The sequence below is a fragment of the Neophocaena asiaeorientalis genome, unplaced genomic scaffold, assembly GCF_003031525.2.
Source record: "Neophocaena asiaeorientalis asiaeorientalis breed wild unplaced genomic scaffold, Neophocaena_asiaeorientalis_V1.1 scaffold540, whole genome shotgun sequence".
In the NCBI taxonomy this organism is placed as follows: domain Eukaryota; kingdom Metazoa; phylum Chordata; class Mammalia; order Artiodactyla; family Phocoenidae; genus Neophocaena; species Neophocaena asiaeorientalis.
In genome coordinates, this window is record NW_020172141.1 from 6,308,212 (window position 1) to 6,333,640 (window position 25,429).

General features: G+C 46.9%; 1 protein-coding gene across 1 annotated transcript; it reads left to right on the plus strand.

The window, feature by feature from the left end:
* The first annotated feature begins 1,854 nt into the window (after window positions 1–1,854).
* Window positions 1,855–25,208, plus strand: LOC112404950 (disintegrin and metalloproteinase domain-containing protein 21-like). The gene is given in 4 exon segments (XM_024753144.1): window positions 1,855–2,038; window positions 17,478–17,888; window positions 19,325–23,951; window positions 23,954–25,208. Coding segments are annotated over 2 exon segments (1,299 nt in total). The 5' UTR covers window positions 1,855–2,038; window positions 17,478–17,888; window positions 19,325–22,987; the 3' UTR covers window positions 24,289–25,208.
* Window positions 25,209–25,429: the final 221 nt, after the last annotated feature.

The window sequence follows — 25,429 nt, forward strand, 5'->3', positions numbered from 1 at the left end:
AAGGGATTTCCCAGGCCCTGTGCCAGGTACCTGGCAGCCGTGACTCAGCTGGTGCCCTTGTCACTGTCCGAGGGACAAGAGTATCAGTTGTCTCTGCAAACTGCACCCCAGGCCTCCAGGCCTCCGGGGGCTGCAAGAGAGACGAGGCCCCCAGTGCAGCGCTTTCACGGGGTCCCCTCCTCGGCAACCTGTGTGCACTTTGGAAATGGGCCTGACGTTAGCTAATGCAACCTCATCAACGTTAATAAGATCAAATTGGGTTCTATCATATTACAGTAGTTGGCAGCAAATCAAAGTAGATATTTTTGAAAATCTGAGTTGACAGAGAAGGCTGCCCCCACAAGTAAGTTTTCCAGAAAATAAAGCCACGACTTATGGAGCAGCAACTCACAGCCCGGTGACTTGGCTTGTAGCTGAGAACCTCCTATAAACTCCCCTCCATGGCTCGAGTCACACTTCCTGCTGCTGCTGCTGCCGGGTGGCGATCAACTCCTAGGGCTGGCCTCCGTCCATGGCACATACACGGCCTGAGCACAATCAGATGGGTCGCTGGCACGGAAGCTGGAATGGAGAACTAACAATCTCTGAGCCCAGATGTAATTTCTAAGGGGATCCAGCCCGCAGAGCAGAGCTACCTGGGTGTGTGGCTCTGACACAAGGAGACATCCGTGGTGCTGAAATGACCCCCTTGGCCTCCCGCTACCCCACCTCCTCCTGTCATAAACGGATGACTAGGAATTCCAGTTCTAGGTGAGTGAGGGGGTATTAAGCCCGGGAGGTGGACGGCAGCAAACTGTCCCAGGTCCGACTTCTCCCCACTCTGGCCCATCCCTGGCAACATCAAGTCATCTTTGGCCCCAACCTTCTGCTTCAGGACCAGAGGGAAGGAAACCACTTGAAAAAGCCAACCTCACAGAATCAGCATTTCTTTCCAAGACTCCAAGTCATGTCTGAGAAAGGAAAGACCAGCTACAAGGCAAAGAGGAGGGAAAAACCTGCCAAACTGTCTTACAAATTAGCTGAACGTGCATTCCACCGGTAAGCAGGGAGAGTTCCTGTTGTTCCTCACCTTGCAGTAAATGGCATTGTCATTTTCTTGGGGTTCAGCAGTTCTAATAGATGTACGGTTATATCTAGGTTTTGTATTAATTCGTAATTCCCTAATGGTGTATGATACTGAGTATTTTTTAATACTGTCTGTATATCTTCTTTGTCCAGGCGTCTGTTCATATCTTTACCTGTTTTTAGTGGGGTTGTTTGTGTTAGAGGTCTTTGTATATTTGAGACAAATCCTTTATTAGATGTGTGTTTTCAAATATTTTTCTCCCAGCTTCTGGCTTATCTTTTGATTTTCTGAATAAGATCTTTCACAGAGTAGAAATCTTTAAGTTTATAAAATCCATGCTATTACTTGCTCTTTTTTCGTGGATTTCCTTTTCGTGTTGTGTGTTAAAACTCAAAGCTCACGATCTACCTAACCAAACACAAGTTCATGTAGATTTTCTCCTATGTTTTCTTCTATAATTTTGAAGTTGTGCCTTTTAAATGTGTCTAAGAATAATTTTGAATGAGTTGGCGTAAGTTGTAAAGTTCGTGTCTACCTCCATTTCATGTCATACGGTTTCCAGTTAACGGTTCCTTAACGATTTTTGGAGAAGTTATGGGACACGGTCTCCGTGTCAGTGAACGCCCAAAGTTGGATGGGTTCCGCAGTTCTGCCTGCAGGGAGCGCTGTGTCCTGTGAACTGTGAGGGACGCGCGGCCTGCAGTTCCTGCACTGACCACACGGTGGCGCTGAGATGGCCTCTCCGACCCAGGGCGCATGCGTGTTCCCCCTCCCTGCCTGCAGCTGAGAGTTGTTGTGTCTCCTCAGGCACCGCCGAGGCATCGGCTGGGACGCCCGGCTCAGCGTCTCTGCTGACAGCAATTCAGTCCCCTTAGGACTCGCTGGGGTTTCGGTTTCAGGACGACGCAGGCCTGTGTCCACGCTGACGGAAGCTGGGTTTCCTGAGGACCCAGGCGACGCCGGGAGGAAAAGGTGAGAAGAAGTGGGGAGAAGCTTCCTGTGGGCGACTGACGGCCGACGGGGGTGCGTGTTCATGCGACCCAGGAAGGGCTTGGTGTGCGAAGCTGGGTTTTTAGTCACTTCGGCGTGCTGTGTAGCCAGCATGTGGATGGGGTGTCCAGTTTTCCCAGCACCATTTATTGCGGGGCCTGCCCTTCCCCTCGGTGTGTCCTTGGCCCCTTTGTCATAAATGAACGGCCCCACGCGTGCGGGGTGGGTTCTGGGCTCTGCGTCCCGTCCCTCGGGACCGTGCGCCTGGCTTTGTGCCAGTTCCGCACTGTTTGGGGACTGTAGCTTCTCCGCGGAGTGTGGAGTCAGGGAGGGAGATGCCGCCAGCCCGTTCTCCTTGCTCAGGGTCGCTTCGGGGTCCTTTGTGGCGCCACCCAGATGTTAGGAGGATTTGCTCCGTTTCTGTGAAAACTACCACTGGAATTTCGGCAGGAGTTACGCTCACTGTGTGTACATTGCTTTGGGAAGAATGGACGTTTTAACACGATGAATTCTTGCGTTCCATGAGCACGGGGTATCTTTCCATTGACTGTGTCTTCAGTTTCTTCAAGTTTTCAGTGTGCGGGTCTTTCATGTCCTTCGTTAAATTTATTCTAGGTATTTTGTGCTTTTTGATGGAATTGTAAATAGCTTTCGTTTTTTCCCTCTTTCTGATGGTTCGTGATTAGTGTTTAGAAATGCAGTTGATTTTCTGTGTATTGATTTTGTAACTTCACTGAGTTCATTTATTATTTCTAATAGTTTGTTGGTAGAGCGATGTAGAAAACTGGAACTCGAAAATCCCACTGTTTCTGTCATATTTAGGTCATCCACAACACCAAAGACACAGTGTCTCCTACTAGAATCTTCCCAAAGTGCCTGTCAATTCCATGTGGACTCCTATAAGGGCAGTTAGGTTCATGACTTTGTGGATCTGGGTTAAGGCTTGGCCTCCATAAGGAAGTGTAATATTTTCTCTGCCTTTCTGGTGTGGTCTTGACATGGTGTTTCGGAAAGTTATTGACTTTGCAGTAACTCCAAACCTACAGAAACTTGTAATAGCAGAACAAGGTACTGTGTGTCTGCACACTCAGATTACCCAGACTTCCTTGCTTTGCTGCTTTAGCCACTGAACACAAAATACTCCAGTGCATTTTACCCAAGACGGGGCCCCCCCTTCCAGGGAACCACCACGTAACCTCCAAATGAGGAAATTATGATGATTTCCACGTTACAGTCCAATCCACAGGCCCACTTCAGCTTTCACCAGCTGCTCCAGCTCTAGGGGAATGTCTTTTCCCATTCTGATCCAGGTTTCTTTTTCTGAAACAATTACTGATACTTTCCCTCATCTTCACAACCCTGATGGATTTAAAGCACACAAGACGAGTATGATCTGGGTGGCTTTTCTGTATTGTCACAGGTATCAGTACTTCATTTATTTTGTGTGTGCGTGATTAAATGTATCGATCATTTACCATTGAAACTATTTTAAGTACACCATTCTATGGCATTAACCACACTCACATTGTTGTACGAACATCCTCACCATCCACATTCAGATCTTTTCAGTTTTCACCGGTGAAACTCTGTAGCCGTTAAACACGAATTCCCCTCAGCCCCTGAGGGGAACCACATTCTACTTTCTCTCTCTGAATTTGACTTTTCTGGGTACCTCATATAAGTGGAATCATATCATTTTTGTCCTTTTGTGACGGAGTTATTTCACTTATCTTTTTTTTTTTGCTGTACGCGGGCCTCTCACTGTTGTGGCCTCTCCCGTTGCGGAGCATAGGCTCCGGACGCGCAGGCTCAGTGGCCATGGCTCACGGGCCCAGCCGCTTCCCGGCATGTGGGATCCTCCCGGACCGGGGCACGAACCCGTGTCCCCTGCATCGGCAGGCGGACTCTCAACCACTGCGCCACCAGGGAAGCCCTATTTCACTTATCTTAATGACTTCAAGGCTCATATATGTTGTAGCACGTGTCAGAAGTTCCTTAATTTTTAAGGCCGAATGACATTCTTCTGTGTGTATACCACATTTAGTTTATCCACTCGTCCATCAATGGACACTTGGATCGCTTCCACCTTTTGCTATTGTGATTAATGCTGCTGTGAGTATGGGTGTACCCTTATCTCTTCCAGTCCCTGCTTTTAGTCTTTTGGGTATATACCCTGATGTGGAATTGATGGATCATGTGTTAATTCTGTGTTTACCTTTCTGAGGAGCTGCCATCCTGTCTTCCACAGGGGCTGCACCATTTCACTTTATTCCTTTCATGCCAGAATAACATGGCGGTTTATGGACCAACCCCATTATGTTTATCCATTTACCCACTGATGGACGTTTGCATTGTTTCTTCCTTTTGGCTCTTGTGTGGCTATCAATATATATGTACACCTGTTTTCAGTTCTTTGGGGTCTCTATCTAGGAGTGGAGGTGTTGAACCATATGGTAATTGTACATTCATATTGCAAACATAGGTTGCACCCTTTTCCATTTCCACAAGTCGTGTTTAAAGGTTCCAGTTTCTCTGCATTGTTGCCAACATTTGTTATTTTTAATTCTCTTGATGATGACCATTTTAGAGTGTGTGAAGGAGTTATTGCATGTGGTTTTAATTTGCATTTCCCTCCTGTCTTGTCATCTGCTTGTTGACCATTTTCATGTCTTGTGCAAACAAGGGTCCATTTAAGTCCTCTGTCCATATTTAAAATTGGGTTGTTTGTTTTTGTTGATGAGTTATGAAAGTTCTTGATATACACTGGATAAAGAAAGACTCGTCAGATATATAATGTGGAAATATTTTCTTCCATTATGTGGGCTGTCTTTTCACTTTCTGGATTGCATCTGGTCATTGTCAAGCCACAGAGAGAGGCTTGACAGACAGGGCTGTGAGGGACAATTATGTTTGACTTGGCCAACATGTCAAATCGACTTGGCCGACACATCACATTTCCTTCAAGCCTCCAGATCTGTGAGATAATAAATTTCTATCGCGTACAGCTGCTCAGTGTGTGGTATTTCATATGGCAGCCCTAGAAAATAATAAAGATTTTGGTATCAGGAAGAGGAAGGCTGCTTAACACTTACCTACACATGTGGAAATATTTTTAGATTGGGGTAATGAAAAGAGGCTGGTGTTGGTGTGCTTAATAGGGAAAGCTCAGATAGATTGGAAGACCTGTTGGTAGAAAATGTACATTGATGGAGATTATGGTGAGGGATCAGAAATGAAAGAGGAAAGCTGAGAGAAAGCTTCTGTATTCTTAGAAGTACATATATAAGCATAAACACATGAATGTTGGTGATACCTCAGATGGCAATGGAGAACCTGCCATTGAAAACATGTGGAAAGGTGAATCTTGTAATAAAGTGGCAGAAAACTTTTCTGAATAATGTTAGGTTGCGTGTACAAATTAGAACTTGAGTGTGATGATTTTGGATGTTTAGCTGAAGAGATTTCTAAGCAAACTATTGAAGAAAGTGTGGCCTGATCTCTTCCTGATGCTTGCAGTTATGAGAAGAGAAAGTAAACTGAAGAGACAATTATTAAGAAAAGCAGAAAGAAATCCTGAAGTTGTGGAAACATCTCAGTCTACCCAGATAACCTACTTGTGAAATAGAGCCAAGGGTGTGCCTGGAAAAGCTTTTGCTAAAGGGTTGGTGCATGTGATTCATACAGTCAGCCATCTCAGCAGAACCAGGAATAGCTATGTGGTCATACGGGAAAGGCCTGTGGAGGATCCTCTTGTCTGAAGACCTGAATCTCATGAATTACACAGAAGGCCAAGAAGGGTTTTGAGAGTCTGACAGTAGCATACACAATGTTCCTCTGGACTGAAATAACCAAATGGGATGAAGTAGAGAAAGACTGAGTTGAGGACAGGGACAGACGGAGTGGCTCGCTTGGTTGCTACTGCCACCCAGTGTTCAGAGGGCACAGGCTGAGGTGCCAGGCTCACAGACAGGTGGGCCCAGAGGACAGAGCATGCAGATGAAAGGGAGCAAAATTTGCCACCCCAGTGTGTCTCATTGTCTTGAGGATTAAATTAAGGTTATTCTTTTTAAGAACAGAAGAGTTGGGAAGAAATTTTGACCTCCCCCTTAGCAACCTATAGAGGACCTGTTACCAAAATAGAGCTGTCAGCAGAAATATGTGCAAAAAACATGGGCTAGGTGTGGTGGTGTGGGGGCCAGGAGACTCAGCAGGGCCTAGAGATCAGGGTCCACTCTGTGTCCCATTGTCTCCACTGGCCCAGCAAACATTTATTTATCAAACATCTACTTTTCCATTTTCATGTGAATTGCCTTCTTCCCCTTTGAAGTCCCAAACCACTAACCCCAACCTGCTCTTTAGTCTTTACCTTAAGATGACCTTATTTAAGGTGAGTTACTCAGGTTTCCTGGGTCTCTCCCATTTATACATATTATTGAGTGTTTATTGGAATTTTTCCTTTTAATCTGTTTCATGTCAATTTAATTTTTAGACCAGCCAGAAGGACCTAGAAACGTAGAGGAAAATGTCTTCCTCCTTGATAGAGCCAATACATTTTTTTTTCTTATCTTAAAATCCAATAGAATTTGCTCTGTTTCTTTCTGACTTGCTTGACACCTTGTTTACATCATTTTCCTTTTTTGCTTGGGGAATGGGAAACTCTATCCTATGCCTGCCCCACCAGTGTAATTTGAAAGCAAAGAACTTGGGTTAAAGAACAACAAATTATAAAACTTATAAAAATAGCAAGTGAGACTTTATTCAATACTACTGCAACACGAGGAAGACTGGACTAAACCCCAAATGCAACAGGGACAAGTGGGGATTTATACCAACTGGCAGAGCGATCAGATGTAAACTCACTTATAGGAGGTAACAAAGGTCAGAGGATCTTCTTAAACTGGCTTAAGAGGTTCTTGCCAAATGCAGTCAAGGTCTTATATCTCAAAGGTGGAAGATCAGGAATTTGATCACATATCAAGGGTGGAGAAATTCTCAGTAAATTGACTTAGCAGGAGTCTTACTAAAGGCAGGCCAAGGTTGAGGTGTCCTCAAGAAGGGAGTTCAGAGGAGCGTCACTAAAGTTTGATCAAGGAGGGAGTCTTTGTCAATCCACCTTTCTGGCTCAAGGTAAGAAGAGGCATTCTTCTTTCCTCTGTACAATAGACGTCCATTTCTTGTTCAGTGGGTTTTTGATTGTTAAGGGCCTCCTGTACTGTGTGTTGAGAGCTTATAGTAGAGGATATTGTTTGTATGGTGTGAGCCTTTAAGCCTGCAATAAGGGGGATTATCAAGAGAGTAAAATAAAAGCAAAGATTAATGGTTGAGCTTTGTTTTTATTTCCATTTCTCTAGGAGGTGGGTCAAAAAGGATCTTGCTGTGATTTAAAAGCTTTTGCACAGCAAAGGAAACCCTAAACAACACCAAAAGACAACCCTCAGGGGCTTCCCTGGTGGCACAGTGGTTGAGAGTCCGCCTGCCGATGCAGGGGACACAGGTTCGTGCCCCGGTCCTGGAAGATCCCACATGCTGTGATAAGCTGGGACAAAGTGAGAGAGTGGCATGGACATATATACACTACCAAACGTAAAATTGATAGCTAGTGGGAAGCAGCCGCATAGCACAGGGAGACCAGCTGGGTGCTTTGTGACCACCTAGAGGGGTGGGATAGGGAAGGTGGGAGGGAGGGAGACGCAGGAGGGAAGAGATATGGGAACATATGTATATGTATAACTGATTCACTTTGTTATAAAGCAGAAACTAACACACCATTGTAAAGCAATTATACACCAATAAAGTTGTTAAAAAAAAGATTAATGGTTGAGGCAGACTGAAATGACAATTTCTTAGTCCAGAGTGCAGCTAATCAAGAAAATTTCTAGACATTTGGCACAGAATATCTTTAGATGGTGGAGTGCCAACATCAGTGCCAGTCTGATGGATTTCTTGGATGGATTTACTGAATGTTCCAGGTGGTGGCGTAGACATCAGAGGGATTTTGATAAGATTGTCCACAGTCATGGTATTTCCTGGAGCAGAGACTAAAAGGTGCAGAAATTAGGTGAACCACACAGGAGCCTACACAGCAGCAGCTCCAGGCACCAAGGTTATTTGCATGCCATCTTCTGAAGTTTCTTTGTGTCCTGCATCAGCTCACACGGCTTCATTAGGTACTGGGGGGAAGATCAGCTACAGACAACTTAGAGTCACAGTGAGGATCTGGGTAGTCCCGTTTTGGTTCTTCATGATGTGAATTCTGGAGGGTGGGATAAAATTCGGAACATTACTTTGGAGAGACGTAGCCAGATAGTGAAGGCTGCTACAAGAGGTGAGAATTTGTTAAGGGCCAACTAAATATGAGAAATGGCAGGATCAAGACAAATTTACAGGTAGATAAATACCTTCTCAGAAAATTAACTGGGCTGGAATCTGATAACCCAATAGGACTGGCTGTGGTTTTCTGCTGAAACATAAAATCTCTCCATATAGTCACCCTACTTGTGATCAAACCTTAACAAAGTAAGGTTATCCTTTTTTACAAAATTCATCTGTTCTAATTAGATTTGGCCTGACTATTCACACATGTTCATCAAGAATGATCACTGACCACATGAACATTGTAGTATGTTTTGGTTGAATTTTTCTTAAGGAATCTCAGGTTGTAGTCTTAAAAGCCTCTTGAGGTTAGGAAGACATGCCAAGAACTTACCACCATACCTCATATGCAGTAGCTATAGATTTGGGTGAATTCCTCTCTTCTGTCATCATTATCTCTTCTATAAAATATTCTGAGGTTCCTGGTCCTATCAAGAAGTGCCTTTCCTTACTTTCCTGTAAGGCTGGGTACCACATGAGCCAGGATGCAGGCCAGTTATCCTGAGATGTCTTTGTAACCATTGGCAATAAAAATCAACTTTAGTGTCTTGAACTCTCAGGACACATCTGATTTTATACACATCACTCTAAAATATGACAGTCCAGTCAAAGCCTTGGTTACACGGCCAATATTTCCAAGTATGTTCTGTTATAAGGAGGGTAGATTCTGAATAAACCCATGCAAAAAATCAAATTCTGGCAGGAAGTGGAGCATTACGAACTTGGAAGACATTTTAACAGTTTCTTATGGAGTTAAACATACTCTTACCATGTGACTGAGGAGTGGGCTACAAAGTACTTACCCAACTGATTTAAAATTTTATGTTTGGACTTTTCCGGTGGCGCGGTGGTTAAGAATCTGCCTGCCAATGCAGGGGACACGGGTTTGAGCCCTGGGCCGGGAGGATCCCACGTGCTGCGGAGCAACTAAGCCCGTGCGCCACAGCTACTGAGCCTGCGCTCTAGAGCCCGCGAGCCACAACTGCTGAGCCCGCGTGCCACAACTAGTGAAGCCCGCGTGCCTAGAGCCCGTGCTCCACAGCAAGAGAAGCCACTGCAATGAGCTCATGCACGACAACGAAGAGTAGCCCTCACTTGCCTCAACTAGAGAAAGCCCACGCACAGCAACGAAGACCCATCATAGCCAATAAAAAAAAAAAATTTATGTTCACACAAATGCCTTCATGGGAGTGCTTATATCAGCTTTATTTATTTGAACCATTTTCCAGTCTCTGAATTTTGCTCATATGGTGATTGGTTTATGGAAAATTTCCAAAATAATTAGTGAATACTCATATCTATTGGGTAATTTCAATGACATAAACCCATTTTCTGAGGCACCTTCAACCTAAACATCTCTGTCACCTCCTCAGCCCCAGCACAGCCAACCTCTCCCTCGGGGTTTCTGACATACTCAGGTGGAGGTTTCAGCCCAGGGACTGGGAAGTTCCTTCCACGTAGCCACTGGTGCCAGGAGAGGACCCTGCCAGTCCAGCCTGTGGTGAGGGCTGAGAGACTTCTGTGGAGGATGCTACGTGGTTGTTGGATGATGCTCTCAGGGCAAGACACACCCATATTTCACCTAGGGTATCTCAACTTATTTGCCCATTGATGAGGCAGAATATTTCATATCCAGCGCCTGTCTAGCCAAGGAAAGATGGATATCCCATGGGCCATACTCAGTGGGATGCCAAGGCCCAAGTCCTAATCCTCGTCTGAGAATATGCGTCTCACATCCTTGACCTCTGTGCAGACAGAGTTCTTCAAACTGAGAAAGAAGCCCCACAGGACATGCCTCTCTCTCTCTCTTTTTTTTTTTTTCCGGTACGCGGGCCTCTCACTGTTGTGGCCTCTCCCGTTGCGGAGCACAGGCTCTGGACGCGCAGGCTCAGCGGCCATGGCTCACGGGCCCAGCCGCTCCGTGGCATGTGGGATCTTCCCGGACCGGGGCACAAACCCGTGTCCCTTGCATCGGCAGGTGAACTCTCAACCACTGCGCCACCAGGGAACCCCCATGCTTCTCTTTATGAACCCACCTTTGAATGACAGGGAAACAACCTGAACATGTTCTGAGCTTTGATAACTAAATGTTACTCCTAGGGTCAGACTGTCTCCCCAAACTGTGCAACCATTGGATTAAAAAAATCCTGTTTTCCACTTCTAAGAATTAGGATATCTAGAAGGCCTACAAATTTACCTGTTAAACACAGTTCTCATTGCCTTATTGAGTTGGGTATGTGTTCCCAACAGAATCCAATATTAATCACACAGGAGTAAGCAGTCCTTAACAACTCTTAATTTAGATTTGTTTTAGCCGAAAAGAGAAGACTCAGTCCCTGAGAGGAAACCACTCCTCAGTTCCTTCTGCATCTTCTCCTGGGACTGCAATCCTGTGCTGGGTGGGTCCTGAGCACCCCCAGTACCACCCTGCAAGGAAGGATCCTGCCTGGTCTCACATTGTATTTACCTCAGTATCTCTAGTCCAGTATTCAATGGCTGTGCCTTGCCTTCAGAATCCTTTTACAGTGACACCATATTCTTTCTACATCATCTCTTGAAATAGTGAATCGGCCTTACTAAACCCACATACTTTACAGGGAGACCCCAAGCAAGGATTTTATGAAACCACAAGGGAGCCCTTTCCCTGGAGGTGGCAGATGCATTGATACAGTTGACAGTCGTGTGAGTCAATCAGGGGCTTTGGGTGTTCCTCTCATTTCCTTTGGGCTCCTCTGGTTTAATATTATGTCAGAGAACACCTGCACATAGAAGCCATGGATCTCAATGCACACATAACGTCTAATATTCCAATAATACAGACACACACACACACACAAACACACAGTGGTTAATTATCATAGTAATGCACTTGAAATTTCTTCTTTTCTATAACTAGCACATGGGCAGTGCCCTCCGTGCCCTGACACACACTGACCCTAGGCTTGAGTGTGTGATTTCCTTTGACAAACAAAAGCAAACACAGTAAAGTGGAGACTGGAGTGTGCATGCACGTTGGGTTTGCCTGTTCTTGAAGAATCTGGACACTGCAGTTGCCCCATGGGAAGGGTACAGGCTTGCCCCACACTGTCAGAAGTGGGGAACAGTCACAACATTTCTCACTCATAGTGCTGCACCTGAGGGACCCCAGAGACCCCTCCTGCAGGAAGGAAGACCCTGAGAAGTCTGAGGAGGAAGAGGCAGCGTTGTTGTCAGCTGACTCAGGTGATGCTGTTCTACCGGGTCACCAGGTGGGTGGGACAGTAGCAGGAAGATGAGCTAGGTCAGCTCCGTGAGGGATGCCCTGGCTTTTGCAGGACACCTCATCACCAGAAGTTTCCCCATCCTCGGGCTCAATCCTGCTGGCCATCTTTCCTCTTGACCGCCTGCCCTGTGGACCTAAGACCCCAGCATCTGACAGGTACATAGACCCACTGCTTAATCACCCACAACTGCGCCAACTGTGGGAAACCTGCGTCGTCTTCTACGTCTCCGGTGGAACCCGGATTGTGATTACACCTGGGTCCACCAAAAACTCCTGGAGGAGGAGGGAAACTTTGTCACAGAACACTAAGGAAAGAGAGAAGAACAGACTGAGGCTGATGAGCGAGGGTCCTGAGTTTGGTCTGTAAGCTGCAGGTGTCAGAGGCTTCAGCCTGATCTCCTGTTCTGGACTTTGTCTCACTGTGGTCTCTGGGCATCCCTAAGTTCTCGTCCTTGGACGAGTGTGTCTTGTAGCACTTACAGCTTTCATCCACTAGTGTTATCCTGGAGCGTCAGCACTGCGCTAGTCATCTGGGGGAGAGGGGTCTTATATATTCTTATGATTAAATCTCAGTGAGGCAGTTATCCCGTGTCTCTAACCTGTGATTCTCACAGGGTTTCTGCGGTGGTGTCAGGGTGGGACTTGTTCCCTTCTGATTACCCACCTGATTCACAAAAAATTATGACCAGGGAGCTTGACCTTATTAGTTGCACAAAAATGTTTCCTAATTTTAGGGAGAAAGAAAATAGAGATATGTGACTCATGAATACTTAAAAAACTTAAACGAAGGAAAGGCATTTAATAAATATAAACGGTATCAGAAATTCTCTTTCAAAAAGAAAATGAAACATTATTCATCTGTTATTTTTTTTTAACTTGTCAAAGTATGTTTTCTGCTAAAATATACATAAAAACCTGTGTGTGTATGTATGTGTGTGTTAAAATGTAGCCAGATTTGTTTTCATCAGGTATGGTGAGACACATGGATGTGGAAGTGATTGTCAGTTTACACTCACAGATCCCTAGAAACAGGGGGCACACACCATACAGGGGCCACTCAGGGAGGCACTGGGGTTGGTCAGGAGACAGAAGAGGGGGCTGGACATGCACCAGAGACCTGATTGGGGTTTTGGAATGGATGAGGCAGGGTAGGTAAGCTGAGTAAAATTAGCACTGGATAGCTTGAATAATTTTGTCAGGCTCTTGGGCATGTGCGGTCCCCGGTTGTCTGAGACCTGGCCCTGGGGTGATCCAGGTCAGGAGGAATGTGGAAAGGTGTGTGAGAGCTTGTAAGAGAGACAGAAAATAGAGATGTGCTCTGGATTGGTGGCTTGTATATCAGAGGTACACCTGCAGGAAGGTGTCTGATACCTGCGGGAATTTGCAGCCCAGGAAGGGCAGTCTGTGCAAGATCAAGGCCCCCCAAATCAGAACATTGAGAATATAGAAATAGGAAAATATAGTTGCTACAGTTGTCCCTGCAGTGCTCTGGCTTCAAATTAAGGGAACTTTGGGCGAGTGACTTTCAGAGAATATGGCAGAAGTCACTCTAAATGGAATAAAACATTTTACTATGAGAGTAGGAAGAACAAACACAAGTAAAAATATAAAGATTCCTTGTAAACTGGCTCATCACCAAGTCCCCATTTGTATGGCATTAGCCAGGAAAATAGATTTGAAGTCTTGGGGCTCTCTAACAGTACCTGGGCGGAGTTGTGAAGAGTATTAGAATATGCTCAGGTCAAGGAGACGGGTCCAGAAGTTATGCCCTTTGAGAGTATGAACTGTAAGTAGGTTTATGCAAAGGTAGCAGTGTTTGTGTACAGCCAAGGCTGTAGTAGGAGCGGGTGGTCCTCCTCCACAGGGGTCAAGGTGTAGACTGAAAGGAGGCCGGTGCTTCCTGGAGACAACATTTATGTCCATTATTTTCTTTCTTTTTTAAACTTCTGCCCCCTGCAATCATTCATTCATTCATTTATTTATTTATATTTTTGGCTGCGCTGGGTCTTCGTTGCTGCGCGCGGGCTTTCTCTAGTTGTGGCGCGCGGGGGCTACTTTTCGTCGCGGTGCGCAGGCTTCTCATTGCAGTGGCTTCTCTTGTTGCAGAGCATGGGCTCTAGGTGTGCGGGTTTCGGTAGTTGTGGCCCGTGGGCTCTAGAGCGCAGCCTCATCCATTATTTTCTTTAAATAAAGACTTTATTTTTTTGAGAGCAGTTTTAGGTTTACAGCATAATGGGGGGGCAGTACAGAGCTATCCCATATACATACTGACCCCCCACATGCACAACCTCCACCATCATCACTACCCTCAGATGGCACATTTATTATAGCTGATAAACTGTCACGACACATGGCAATTACCCGAAGTCCATAGCTTACCTTAGGGTTCACTCTTGTACATATCACATGACTTTAGAAATGTATGACGTGTGTCCAGTATTAAGGAATGATAAGGAGTATTTCCCTGCCTTAAAAGTCCCCTGACTTCACCTGTTCATCCATCTTCCTCTTCCCGAACTCTACACAATCACTGATCTTTTTACTGTCTCCATAGTTTTGTGTGTTTTCCAGAATATCACAAAGTTAAAAGCTTACAGTATGAAGCCTTTTCGGATTGGCTTCTTTTACTTAGTAATATGCATGCCTCTTCCATGTCTTTTCATTCTTTTATTGCCAAATAATATTCTATTGTTTGGATGCACCACAGTTTATTTATCTGTTCACTTACTGTAGGACATCTTGGTTGCCTCCAAGTTTTGTCAACCATGAATAAAGCTGATATAAACATTTGTGTGCAGGTTGTCACGTGGACCGATGTTTTCTATGTCTTTGGGTAAATACCAAGGTGTACGATTGCTGGGTCATATGGTAAGAGCATGTTTCCTTTCATAGAAACTGCTAAAATGTCTCCCAAAGTGGATGCACCGTCTTGCGTTACAACAAGCGGTGAATGAGTTCCTTTCCTTCTACAGCCTTGCCGGCATGTGGCAGGTAATTGTGATGTGTCATGACAGTTTATCAGCCTTGCCGGCATGTAGTGTGGTCCATGTTCCAGATTTTGGCTGTTTGAATAATTGTGTATAGTCATCACATCATGGTTTTACTTTGCATTTCCCTGATCACATGTGAAGCAGAGCTTCTTCTCATATGCTCATTTGCTATCTGTTTATCTCTGTTGGTGAAGTTTCTATTCAGGTCTTTGACCCATTTTTTTTTTTTTTTTTGCTGTACGCGGGCCTCTCACTGTTGTGGCCTCTCCCGTTGCGGAGCACAGGCTCCGGACGCGCAGGCTCAGCGGCCGTGGCTCACGGGCCCAGCCGCTCCGCGGCATGTGGGACCTTCCCAAACCGGGGCACGAACCCGTGTCCCCTGCATCGGCAAGCGGACTCTCAACCACTGCGCCGCCAGGGAAGCCACCCATTTTTTTTTAAATAAATTTTTTTTAATCTTTTTTAAATTTTTGGCTGTGTTGGGTCTTTGTTGCTGTGTGCGAGCTTTCTCTGGTTGCGGTGAGTGGGGCTACTCTTCGATGCGGTGCGCAGGCTTCTCATTGCAGTGGCTTCTCTTGTTGCAGAGCACAGGTTCTAGGTGTATGGGCTTCAGTAGTTGTGGCACATGGGCTCAGTAGTTGTGGCACGAGAGCTCTAGAGCGCAGGCTTAGTAGTTGTGGCGCACGGGCTTAGTTGCTCCGTGGCACCAGGGCTCGAACCCGTGTCCCCTGCATTGGCAGGCGGGGTCTTAACCACTGCGCCACCAGGGAAGTCCCTTTGGTCCACTTTTTAATCAGGTTTTCTGTTTTCATATTGTTGAGTTTCAAGTGTTCTTTGTATAATTGGGTAACAGTACTTTACCAGATGAATCTGTTACAAATAATTTATCCTAGGCTGTGGCTTGTATTCTCATTGTCTTGACATTGTCTTCCACAGAGCAGAAGTTTTAAAATTTATTAGAATCTAGCTTATCAAAGATTTATTTTATGGATCCTAAAAAGTCATCATTCATTCTACCCCAAATCATCTAGGTTTTCTCCTGTGTTATCTCATGGAGGTTTTAGAGTTTTGAATTTTACATTCAGTTCTGTGAACCATTTTCAGTAAAGTTCTGTGAAGACTATAAGGTCTTTGCCAAGATTCACTTTTTTGCATGTGGATATCCAGTTGTTCCATTTGCTAAAAAGCCCCATTAATTTTCAGAATGGCACAGCTAGGAGTAATGTCTTCCAGACTTTGCTTTAATCTTGGGAAAACAGGGGTGTACATTTTGGCAGAGAGCAAGGATTATACCAGGGTTGTGGTCTAAGCAGAGGGTGAGCCCAGACACATAATAGAAATCCCAATATCAAAAGAAGAAAAGCAGTAAAGGTTCTGTGTTCATCATTTGTGTTTTAAGAGGGAACGTCCACAGGCTTTACTGGGGCTCAGGATTTAGCATCCGGGATGAAGTCATCACCAATGGGAAGGTCTTGAGTTGGATGGGTATCATCTGGGATGTGGACTGGAGAACCTCCAAGTGAGTTCCTGTTACAGTGGATGTGGGTCTCAGCATTTGCCATGGTTGTTTGAAGCAGTGTCTCTGTGGCAGAGTGGGCTTCCAATTGTAATTTACTGAAAACAACTAGACCGTTACTAATTAGATCAGCAATCATCAGGATGAAGTGAGCTGTGCTTGACCGGTCTCTGTTACTGTTGTTGTTTGTGGGCATATAGGGTCCTGTATCAAATGAGCCACCTGCCCTGTAGGACAGGTTATGGTTAGTGCTTCCAGGAGAGTATGTGCCCTAGATCTGGTGTCCAACCCTTTTGGTATGGGGGAAAGATAGTAAAATATATTAAAAAATAAATCAAGCCATGGGGAAAGGGAGAGAAACATTCAGCGGATTATGTGCCAGACTGGAATTTGGAAAGGAATTATTTGAGAAGAGTGTTATGTTTCTAATATCAAACATCCGTCTAGGACCTATCAGGGCCATGATGGTTCTATTGAATGACGTTCCAAGACCCTACACTGTGTGTACTGAAAAGAAAATGCGTAGTTTAGTTACTATTAGTAAAGTCTATAACTCCAAAGGAAATAAATACTGCCCTAGTAAGGCATTGTAGGTCTTAGCATACATGGAAATATGTGTCATTTTGATTTATGTTTTACGTATCTTTGAGGCAAGAGATTCCCAGATACTTTTACACCAAAGGGGACAATTTCTGGACAATGGCCCAGTAGTTTATTATAAATGAGAAGATGGGGTTATTTGTTGTCCAGGGTATCTATTGCCAGGACCACTGCACCTGCCCTGTCCCTGAGACTAGACCTCGTGCTCCTGAATCCAGAGAACTCCTTGGTGTCCTGCAGCTGGTCCCTCCTTGGACTGAAGGACACTTGGTGTCCCATCCAATCTCACTTCTCTCTCTGTCACTCAGGGTCAGAGCTGCATCAGGGCTGACATCACTCTCAGCGTCACAACCATACTTTCCTGAAAGCAAATTCCACGCAGATGGGATCCATTTCCGATGACTGCTTTCAGGTGACCTGAAATAACTGAAAGAATACCTTAGCATAGTTGTTGATAATATGAACCTGCTTCTTTAGGCAAATATGAAATATAAAATAACAACGGCGATGGTCAGTTTTATGTGTCAGCTAGCCTGGGCTCCCTCTCCAGTTATTCAGTCAATCCCTAATCCAGGTGTTACCCCGAAGGTATTTTGTAGATGTTGTTAAATTCTATCATCATTTTACTCTAACCTAGAAATATTATCCTAAATAACCTGCTTGGGCTTGGTTCAATCACAGCAGACCTGAAGAAGATGCAGTTCCACAGTGGACAGCAGCTTCATCTACTACTCGAGATTTCCAGCCTGGCCGTCCTGACGTCTGGTCCCAAGAAGGTTGTATGTCTCCAACCGGCCGCACAGCCTCCATCCTCCAGACCTCCCAGCACAGCGGAGTGTCCATCAGGCTCTGCTGGAAGCCACAGGTCAGGGTGGTGACCCCACAAGAGTTTGATCAGGACAAGTTCAAACTCCACATCCCGTTGTGTCTAAACAAGCATCACTGCCTTGAGTACTCGTGTCCACTTAGCTTCCCCAGTGGGTGCGCGTGCAAAGGGCAGCAGCACGTCCTGGTCCACAGCAAGTCTAAAGTCCCATCACACCTTCCCAGGTGCCTGCAGGAGCCACAGCCTGGGCCACACCTAAGCTCCAGGTAAAGGGTCTGCCCCTGGGGTTTAGACCACAGAAAGGTCATGACCCCTTTTCAGAGAGTGGAAGGAGAAAGGGTTTGGGGACAAAAAGATGAAGGAGAAAGAAAACTGATTCACAGAAGAAGAGACAGCCTGATCAGTGTTCACTGTTCAGCGTTGAGTCTGGTGAGAGGAAGGTTAGATTGAAAATCCATCAGCTTCTCTCAGGGACTCGCCCAGCCTTAGGCTCCGTCTGGCTGGGACCAGGACAGCAAAGACTGTCCTTGTCTAGGATTTCTATTGAGGTCTGTTCTCCCAGTCTGATAGGAAAGCAGCAACCAGCTTCCTCAGGCCTCCTCACATCCCTGCTTCTGGTGGCAATGAGCAGTCATTACTGGCCCCGTAGGTGGGACTCTGCATTGGCGCACGTGAGACTGTGTGCTCGTGTTAGAGCAGAAGCTTCCAATCAGAGATCTATGGTCGGCAAACAATTACAAACGTAGAGAGGGTCTACGAGACATGGTGAGACGCAGAGGGAACCACAGGCTCTGGCAGGAAACCTCCGCCTTCATCCGCACCTGCTCGTGTGGCTGCTCTCTGTGCTCAGTGGGTCCTGAGCACCCCTGGGGGCCTCAGCCCTGCCTCATGGTCCTCAGTGAAACCTGCAGCCCAGACCCTCCTGTCTCCCTGCAGGGAAGTTTCTGTCTGGGCTCACCCTGACCTCCCCTCCCTGTGTCCCTCGAACAGTCTGCAGCCATGCCCTCGGTGGTTACAGAGCTCAGCTGCAGGGAGAACTGGTTCCTGGGTGTGTCTCTGGAGATGGGGAGTTAACTCCTAGGGGCTGGGGCTGGGGCTGTGTCATCTTTCTAGCATATTCCTGATGACCAGTGCAGCCCCTACCCCAAGGGCTGATGGATCCCAGCTCCAGCAATAACCACTGGTTGGGATGAGGAATCCAGAGACAGCACAGGTGAGGGAGAGGGTGTGCAAGGTGCAGTCCTGGGCCCAACTCCTGTACCTGCACCTGGGACAGGACACCTGGCAACAAGGAGAATCAGTCGCTGTCAGTCACCTGTGGCCACAGCCATCCCCACAGCCCCGTGTCTGACACCTGCGACCCTTGTCAGGTGACACCTGACACCTGGGGAGGTGTCACCAGGCAGAGGAGAAGAACCCACAGCCTCCTCTTCTTCCGGACCACAGCTCTGCCTTCCCCAGGGACCTCAGCCCTGTCTGCGGAGGGAGCTGTGAGCTCCTGCAGCCCAGGGGTGGACTTTACCGTTGAGCCTGAAGAGGAATTTTCTTATTGGAAGCCTTGTCCTTAGAAGTGGGGAGAGACTGAAGAACTCCTTTTCTGCCATTTCTTATTATTGCTAACCAACATATAATCATTCTCCCCACTTTCTAAGGACTCAGATTGTTTTCTATCCATAACGGCCCTTTTCTCCTTTCTTTTCAGTTAGTTTTTGCAGGTGCTAAGTGGAAGAAATAATCCTACTCTATCTTCTGATGTTTGAGAGCTGACACCTTAAAGTTCACTCCTCTCTTCTTCCTCTGCCCACTGCTGGGAAATTTGGTAAGAAGCACAGCTTCTCCCTCCTTCGATGCAGGTGGGAGATCAAAACCACGTGAGCCCCGCCTGTGAGCACAGCACTTAACCCTCCCACACCCAGGAACCACATTGAAAACCCTAATCCGTCTCCATTGCTGGTGCTCTCAAAGCATTTCTGATGTTCTTGAGAGGTCTGCCCTGCTCTCAACAGACACCTCAATAATGGAGGTGATAAATTTTTCAAATTGCTTTCCTGTGTGCCTGTGGCATCATCAGACCGAACTTCTGTGTGGAGCTTTGGTGGGGGATGGGTGTCACCAGGCATTGCCGTGATGTCCACTGTTAATACTGTTGGTGCTGTGAGCGTGGTGTCAAGCCGATAACCGCCCCCGCCAGGGCCTGCCTCCTCTTGCTTTGGGTGTGCGATGCCGGTGCCGCCCGATACCCATCATGCACTTGGAGGTGCTGCTCGCCGGCTGGTTGTGCTCTGAGCTGTGCCGCCTTGTTGACTGCAGCAGAGCCTCTTGTACGGATTTAGCCAACTTACTTCAGAAGGTTTGAGAATTAACCGGTATTTATGGACAGGAGTAAACGGTCGTAAGGGACTCCGCCTTCTGTGCACGGGAGTGTTTTCCTCCTATGGCAGCGCATCTTCCTAATTCAGAGGTTTTAGAGTTAAGCATAGAATCACGAGGCAGAGGTGGGCTGGGGGAGACTGCTCTAAGGAGAGGAAGCCCCAGACCCCGGCAGGGAGCAGCCCTGAACCTCCATCTGCGCCTGCTCCCGCGATCAGCCTTGCGTCGGCAGCGCTGACCTCCCTCTGAGGCCCTGAGATCTCCTGGGAGACCCTGACTGTTACCCGCAGCCCCCACACCTGCCCCCGCGAGGAGGCTCGTGTCTGGCTCACCACGCACTCGCACTGCAGTGTCTCAGGCACAGCTGTACCTGCCTGCACTCCTGGCCTTGGAGCTGCACAGCTGTGAGAACACTTGCTTCTTGGTTGTGTCCATGGAGATGCTGACTCAGAACTGGAGGTCATGCTGCCCTGAGTGTGCCCCTGAGCCCAGGCCACAGCAGCCGCTCCAGCCCCTTCCCTGGGTGAATGTGGATCCTCCACAGGGGATATTCTGAAATTGGGAACATGTGGACGACACAGGTGAGGCCGAGCCTCTCCATGGAGACCACCTCTCCCTCATGCCTTTGTACAATGTGGTTCTCAGCCTGGGTACCTGGGAAGAGAGAAAAATCCTGAGTCACACAGGCACCTGGCCTCATCCCATCATCCCATTTCTGAAGGAAAAGTCTGATTCTCTTCAAGTGGTTTAAGATATGCAGTTAAGTCAGACTTCTCATCATGATGTGTAGGCAGACAGAAGGGCTTGTGGCCTCCGGATTCTGAGGGGGGAATTAGTGCAAGTCTGTAGTACTGTACCTATGCAACTGGGCCTTAAGAAAGCATTCCATGCTGAAGAAAGTACTTTCATGGAAGACGTGGTATGAAAAAACAAGTTAGAGTCCATTGTCAGCTAACAGGCACCAAAGGAGATCGTGAGATATAATTTTACAGTAAAATGAAAACAGGCCCAGATAGAAGATGGGAGAAGAAAAAAGAAATGAGAAGCAGAAAGGTAAAAGCCATATGTGTAAGCGTAATTAAATGGTGAATAGAGGGAAAAGAGTACATCATCTTGTACGGGGTATAAATTAATTAAAGAGTAGAATTAACATTCAGAAGGCCCGTGGGAATTCGTTTGAGAGAGCAGAACTGGGAGCACGTAGGGTGAAGCCCTGGGACTGCACAGGGGGTGAGGGAAACTTCATTAGATTTCTATGCGTCAGTTATCCTCATCCTGTGCTCTGCGAAAACCCTAATGTGGAAGTGAACGAGCGTCTAACTCTCGCCCTCTCAGAGGGGAAAATTAGCCGGTGTGTTAGATCCATCAGGGATGAGCAGGCCCAGTTGGGATGGGGGGGAATACAGAACAGCAGGCGGAAGGCAAGGAGTAAGTGTCCTACCTTGGAAGTCCATCCCCGATCACATCCGGTGTAAACGGCAGGACTATGTTTGTAAATTAAAAGGGAAATATTCGTAGTCTGGAGGACAATGAAATTTTTCTTCCGATCATGACCTGATAACTAGATTTTTTTCCTCCCCTCAAAACAAGTACAAAATTTCACAGGAGTGAAATATTTGTTCTCTCACATTGGGAACCAACAGAGAGAAGGGATCAGCACATGTGCAGGAGGAACCTACCGCCGTCCAGGAAAGAACCACAGAGAAGGACTAGAGGGCGCACCCCTGGGGCTCTCGTGGTCAGGAGCAGGGTCTCTCCTCACCCCCTGGGGCAAGGAAAATAAAATCTGATAAATAAGGGAGCACCAGATGGTGGCCTCTGAAGGGTTTTACAGAGCATTGAGGAACGATGCTGACCCCGTATGCCCTCAGTTCCACGGTAGCACTCATGGACATGGTCCTCCGCTCTCCCACCTCAGCCCTGGCTGAGTTCATATCCAGACCTATCCACTGCCACACCCTGGGACTGTTACCTAATCCCATTAGGAGACCCACCCAGTGACCTCTTTTGCTCTGTCACTGTCTCCTTTTTAGGAAGTGGCCACAGCAGATGGTGTAGACCTGGCTCCTCTGGGATCCTGCTTTTAACTCATTGGCAGATGTCCCTGAGCAGAGCCCCAAGGCTGGCAGAGGGCCAGGTCACTCTGGGGGGCAGCCGTCTTGCTGCTTGGACTCTGGGCAGTACTGGCTCCAGTCCAGTGCTCTCAAGGCCGTCCCTCATGGCGCTACATCTCTTTGGAGTTGGTGATACCCAGGAAGGAGTTGCACCGAGGCAAGGGTGTTAGACGCCAGGCTGGCTCTCCTACAGCCTGCGTTTGGGGGGACAGAGGCACGTTATCCACATGCGGCGCAAGAAGTTATTTTGGCCCAGACACCTGCTGCTGATGACTCAGGATGACCAAGGAGCCTTGCAGATGGACTACCCCTTCATCCCTTCAGATTGATACTACCTCGGCTACCTGGAGGAGATTCCTTTTTCCATGGTCACCGTGGACACGTGCTGTGGGGGTCTTGAAGGTATTATGAAGTTGGATGACCTTGCGTATGAAATCAAACCCCTGAAGGATTCGGAGAGGCTTGAACATGTGGTTTCTCAGGTAGTGGCAGATGCCAGTGCGACAGGACCTGCACATGGACCGGGACACAAGGAGGACAGGCACCCACTGTTCCCTGAAGCAGATGTCAGTGTAGCCCCCAGGAGTGGTGCTAGGGTGTTTGCAGCACATAAGGGAATTATGAAAGGATTTGTTCAATATTCTAATTCAATGTATCGTGTGTACAACAGTGTGTCTAAGTGTGTGGAAATCCTGGTACACATGTGTAGTATAGTGGACTCCTTTCAACAAGGTCTTGCTGGAAGGTTCTATCTAGTCGCAGTGGCACTGCTTAATGAAAGAGGTCCTACTGTCATGAATGACTGTAGAGTACCAGGTGGTGCACACGCTCATTGAGACGCAAAGAATTTCAGACTAGTCATAGAAAGCACTTCATCCTTGATGGTGATCCGTGATGGACCACGGCCAAGCCAGTTTGAGCCAGAGACTTATACCGTGTGTAACACCGATCATAGCCTGCTCTTCGTTGGTTATCTAGGCAGACATTATTTAATATTAGCTATCGTGTCAACCCAACTCACTGGGAGAAGTTTTGGTCTGTGGTATGACGGTGATAACTGCTATTGCATGCGAAGGACCACCTGCCTTATGGCAAAATACCCAGGCTTGACAGATGCCTTCAGTGACTGTTCCATCGGGCACTGGTGGAACATAGTAGTGATACGGGGCAGTTGTATAGTTAACACGACGGTGAGCTATTTTAATGAAAGCCTGATAAAGACGCGTTGTGGAAACTATATAGTAGAGGATTGGGAGCAGTGTGACCGTGGCTCCTTCAAGCAGTGTTTTAGCAACAAATGCTGCGAGTATGACTGTATGTTGGTGGAAGGGGCTACTTGTAATGAAGGACTATGCCGTACAGACTGTATCTACTCTGAACCTGGGACACTCTGCAGACCAATCCAAAATACACGTGATCTTCCAGAGTACTGTTTTGGAACAACCAGTCAATGCCCGGAAGACTTTTATATGCAGGATGGAGCGCCCTGTACTGAAGAAGGCTACTGCTATCATGGAAACTGCACTGACCGCGCCATGCACTGCAGAGAAATCTTTGGAAGACGCGCTACTAACGCTCATGATGTCTGCTATACAATAAATCGAAAAGCCAATCGATTTGGACACCGTACAAGAAATGACAGGGTGTTGAACCACGCTGCTTGTGGAGAAGCAGACATAAAATGTGGAAGGCTGCAGTGTAGCAACGTCACTCATGTTCCCCGGTTGCAGGAACATGTTTCATTCCATCAGTCAGAGATCTCAGGGGTCTGGTGTTGGGGAGTAGGCCGTCACTATTCCCCAGAAACAACTGATGTTGGTCATGTGAGAAGTGGCACCCCCTGCGCTCCTGTCTCAATAGCACCTGCAGTGCTCGTATAGGTGCAGTAACTTATGACTGTCCCCCTAAGAAACGCAGTCATAGAGGAGTTTGCAACAATAGGAGGAATTACCATTGCCGTGTAGGCTGGGAGCCTCCCCTGTGCTTAAAGAGAGGTCCTGGAGGGAGCATGGACAGCGGACCCAGTTCAAGGAGAATTCGCTCGGTAGAAACAAGCCAAGCCTCGATCCTATGTTTGAAGCTGGTCTTTGGTCGCATTTATGCCTTCATAGCTGCACTCCTCTTTGGTGTGGCCACCAGTGTTAAAAATGTCAAGACCTCCAGAGTTAAGGAAGTGTCGTAGGTGATAAGTAAATTATAAACCAGCCTCCCGACCCCTGTACAACCGTTGGTAATGTAGAAGTAATGTCAATATATAGGATGAAATCAGTAATAAGATGGCAAAGATGAGTATCACGTTCTTGAAGTCTGCGGGAGATGACGGCGGGTTTCCGTACATCAGGGGCGGTCAAGAGGCACCGATGTTCTCACACCAGGTCTCTTTGATAGGTCGCTGATCGGCGCTCCGAAATAAATCTTGAAAAACCACTTGTTGGTGCCCTCTAATATTTTGTAAACTCTAAGAGAGCAGATTGAGCCCGAGACTTTGGCCCTGAGAGAGACCTGAGTCAGCAGCTGGGCCTTGACCTGAGTTCACTGGTCCCAATAATAACAAAAATTTTCATGGGCTGCTTTTGGGGCAGCTTCATGACATTTCTCCAAATCAGTGCTCTTGAACACTGGGGTTTTCCGCTTCCTCTATTTAATCTCTTCTTCTCTAAACCCAAAGTGGGTTCAGGGTAATAGAGGGCCCCTCCCAACCAGCACTGTCTGTCTCCTTCTGGGGCGGCTGTGGTCTGTGGGATGAGAGTGGTGTGGGCTCCATTCCCACCTGGCATAAACTAGGACACTCTGGAGAGCATATTTCCCAAGGTGGGACATGGAGATGAGGCTGAATGTAGCATTCACTGAAATTCCATCAGAAAGTTAGGTAGAAATGCCTGTCAGTTACTCTGGCATTCAGAGGGAGTCCTGTGAATGTTAATCCTTCCCTTCCTTCTTGCATCTACATTTCAGTGCACTTTCAGTGACTGTGAGCTGAGGAATTCCTGATGAATAACAGACACTAGTCTTTTTAATTTTATTTCATTTTTTATTTAACATCTTTGTTGGGGTATCATTGCTTCACAGTGTTGTGTTAGTTTCTGCTGTATAACAAAGTGAATCAGCTGTACGTATACATACATCCCCATATCCCCTCCCTCTTGCGTCTCCCTCCCACTCTCCCTATCCCACCCCTCTAGGCGGTCACAAAGCACCGAGCTGATCTCCCTGTGCTGTGCGGCTGCTTCCCACTAGCTATCTATTTTACATTTGGTAGTATGTATATATATATAAGTCCATGCCACTCTCCCACCTCATCCCAGCTTACCCTTTCCCCTCCC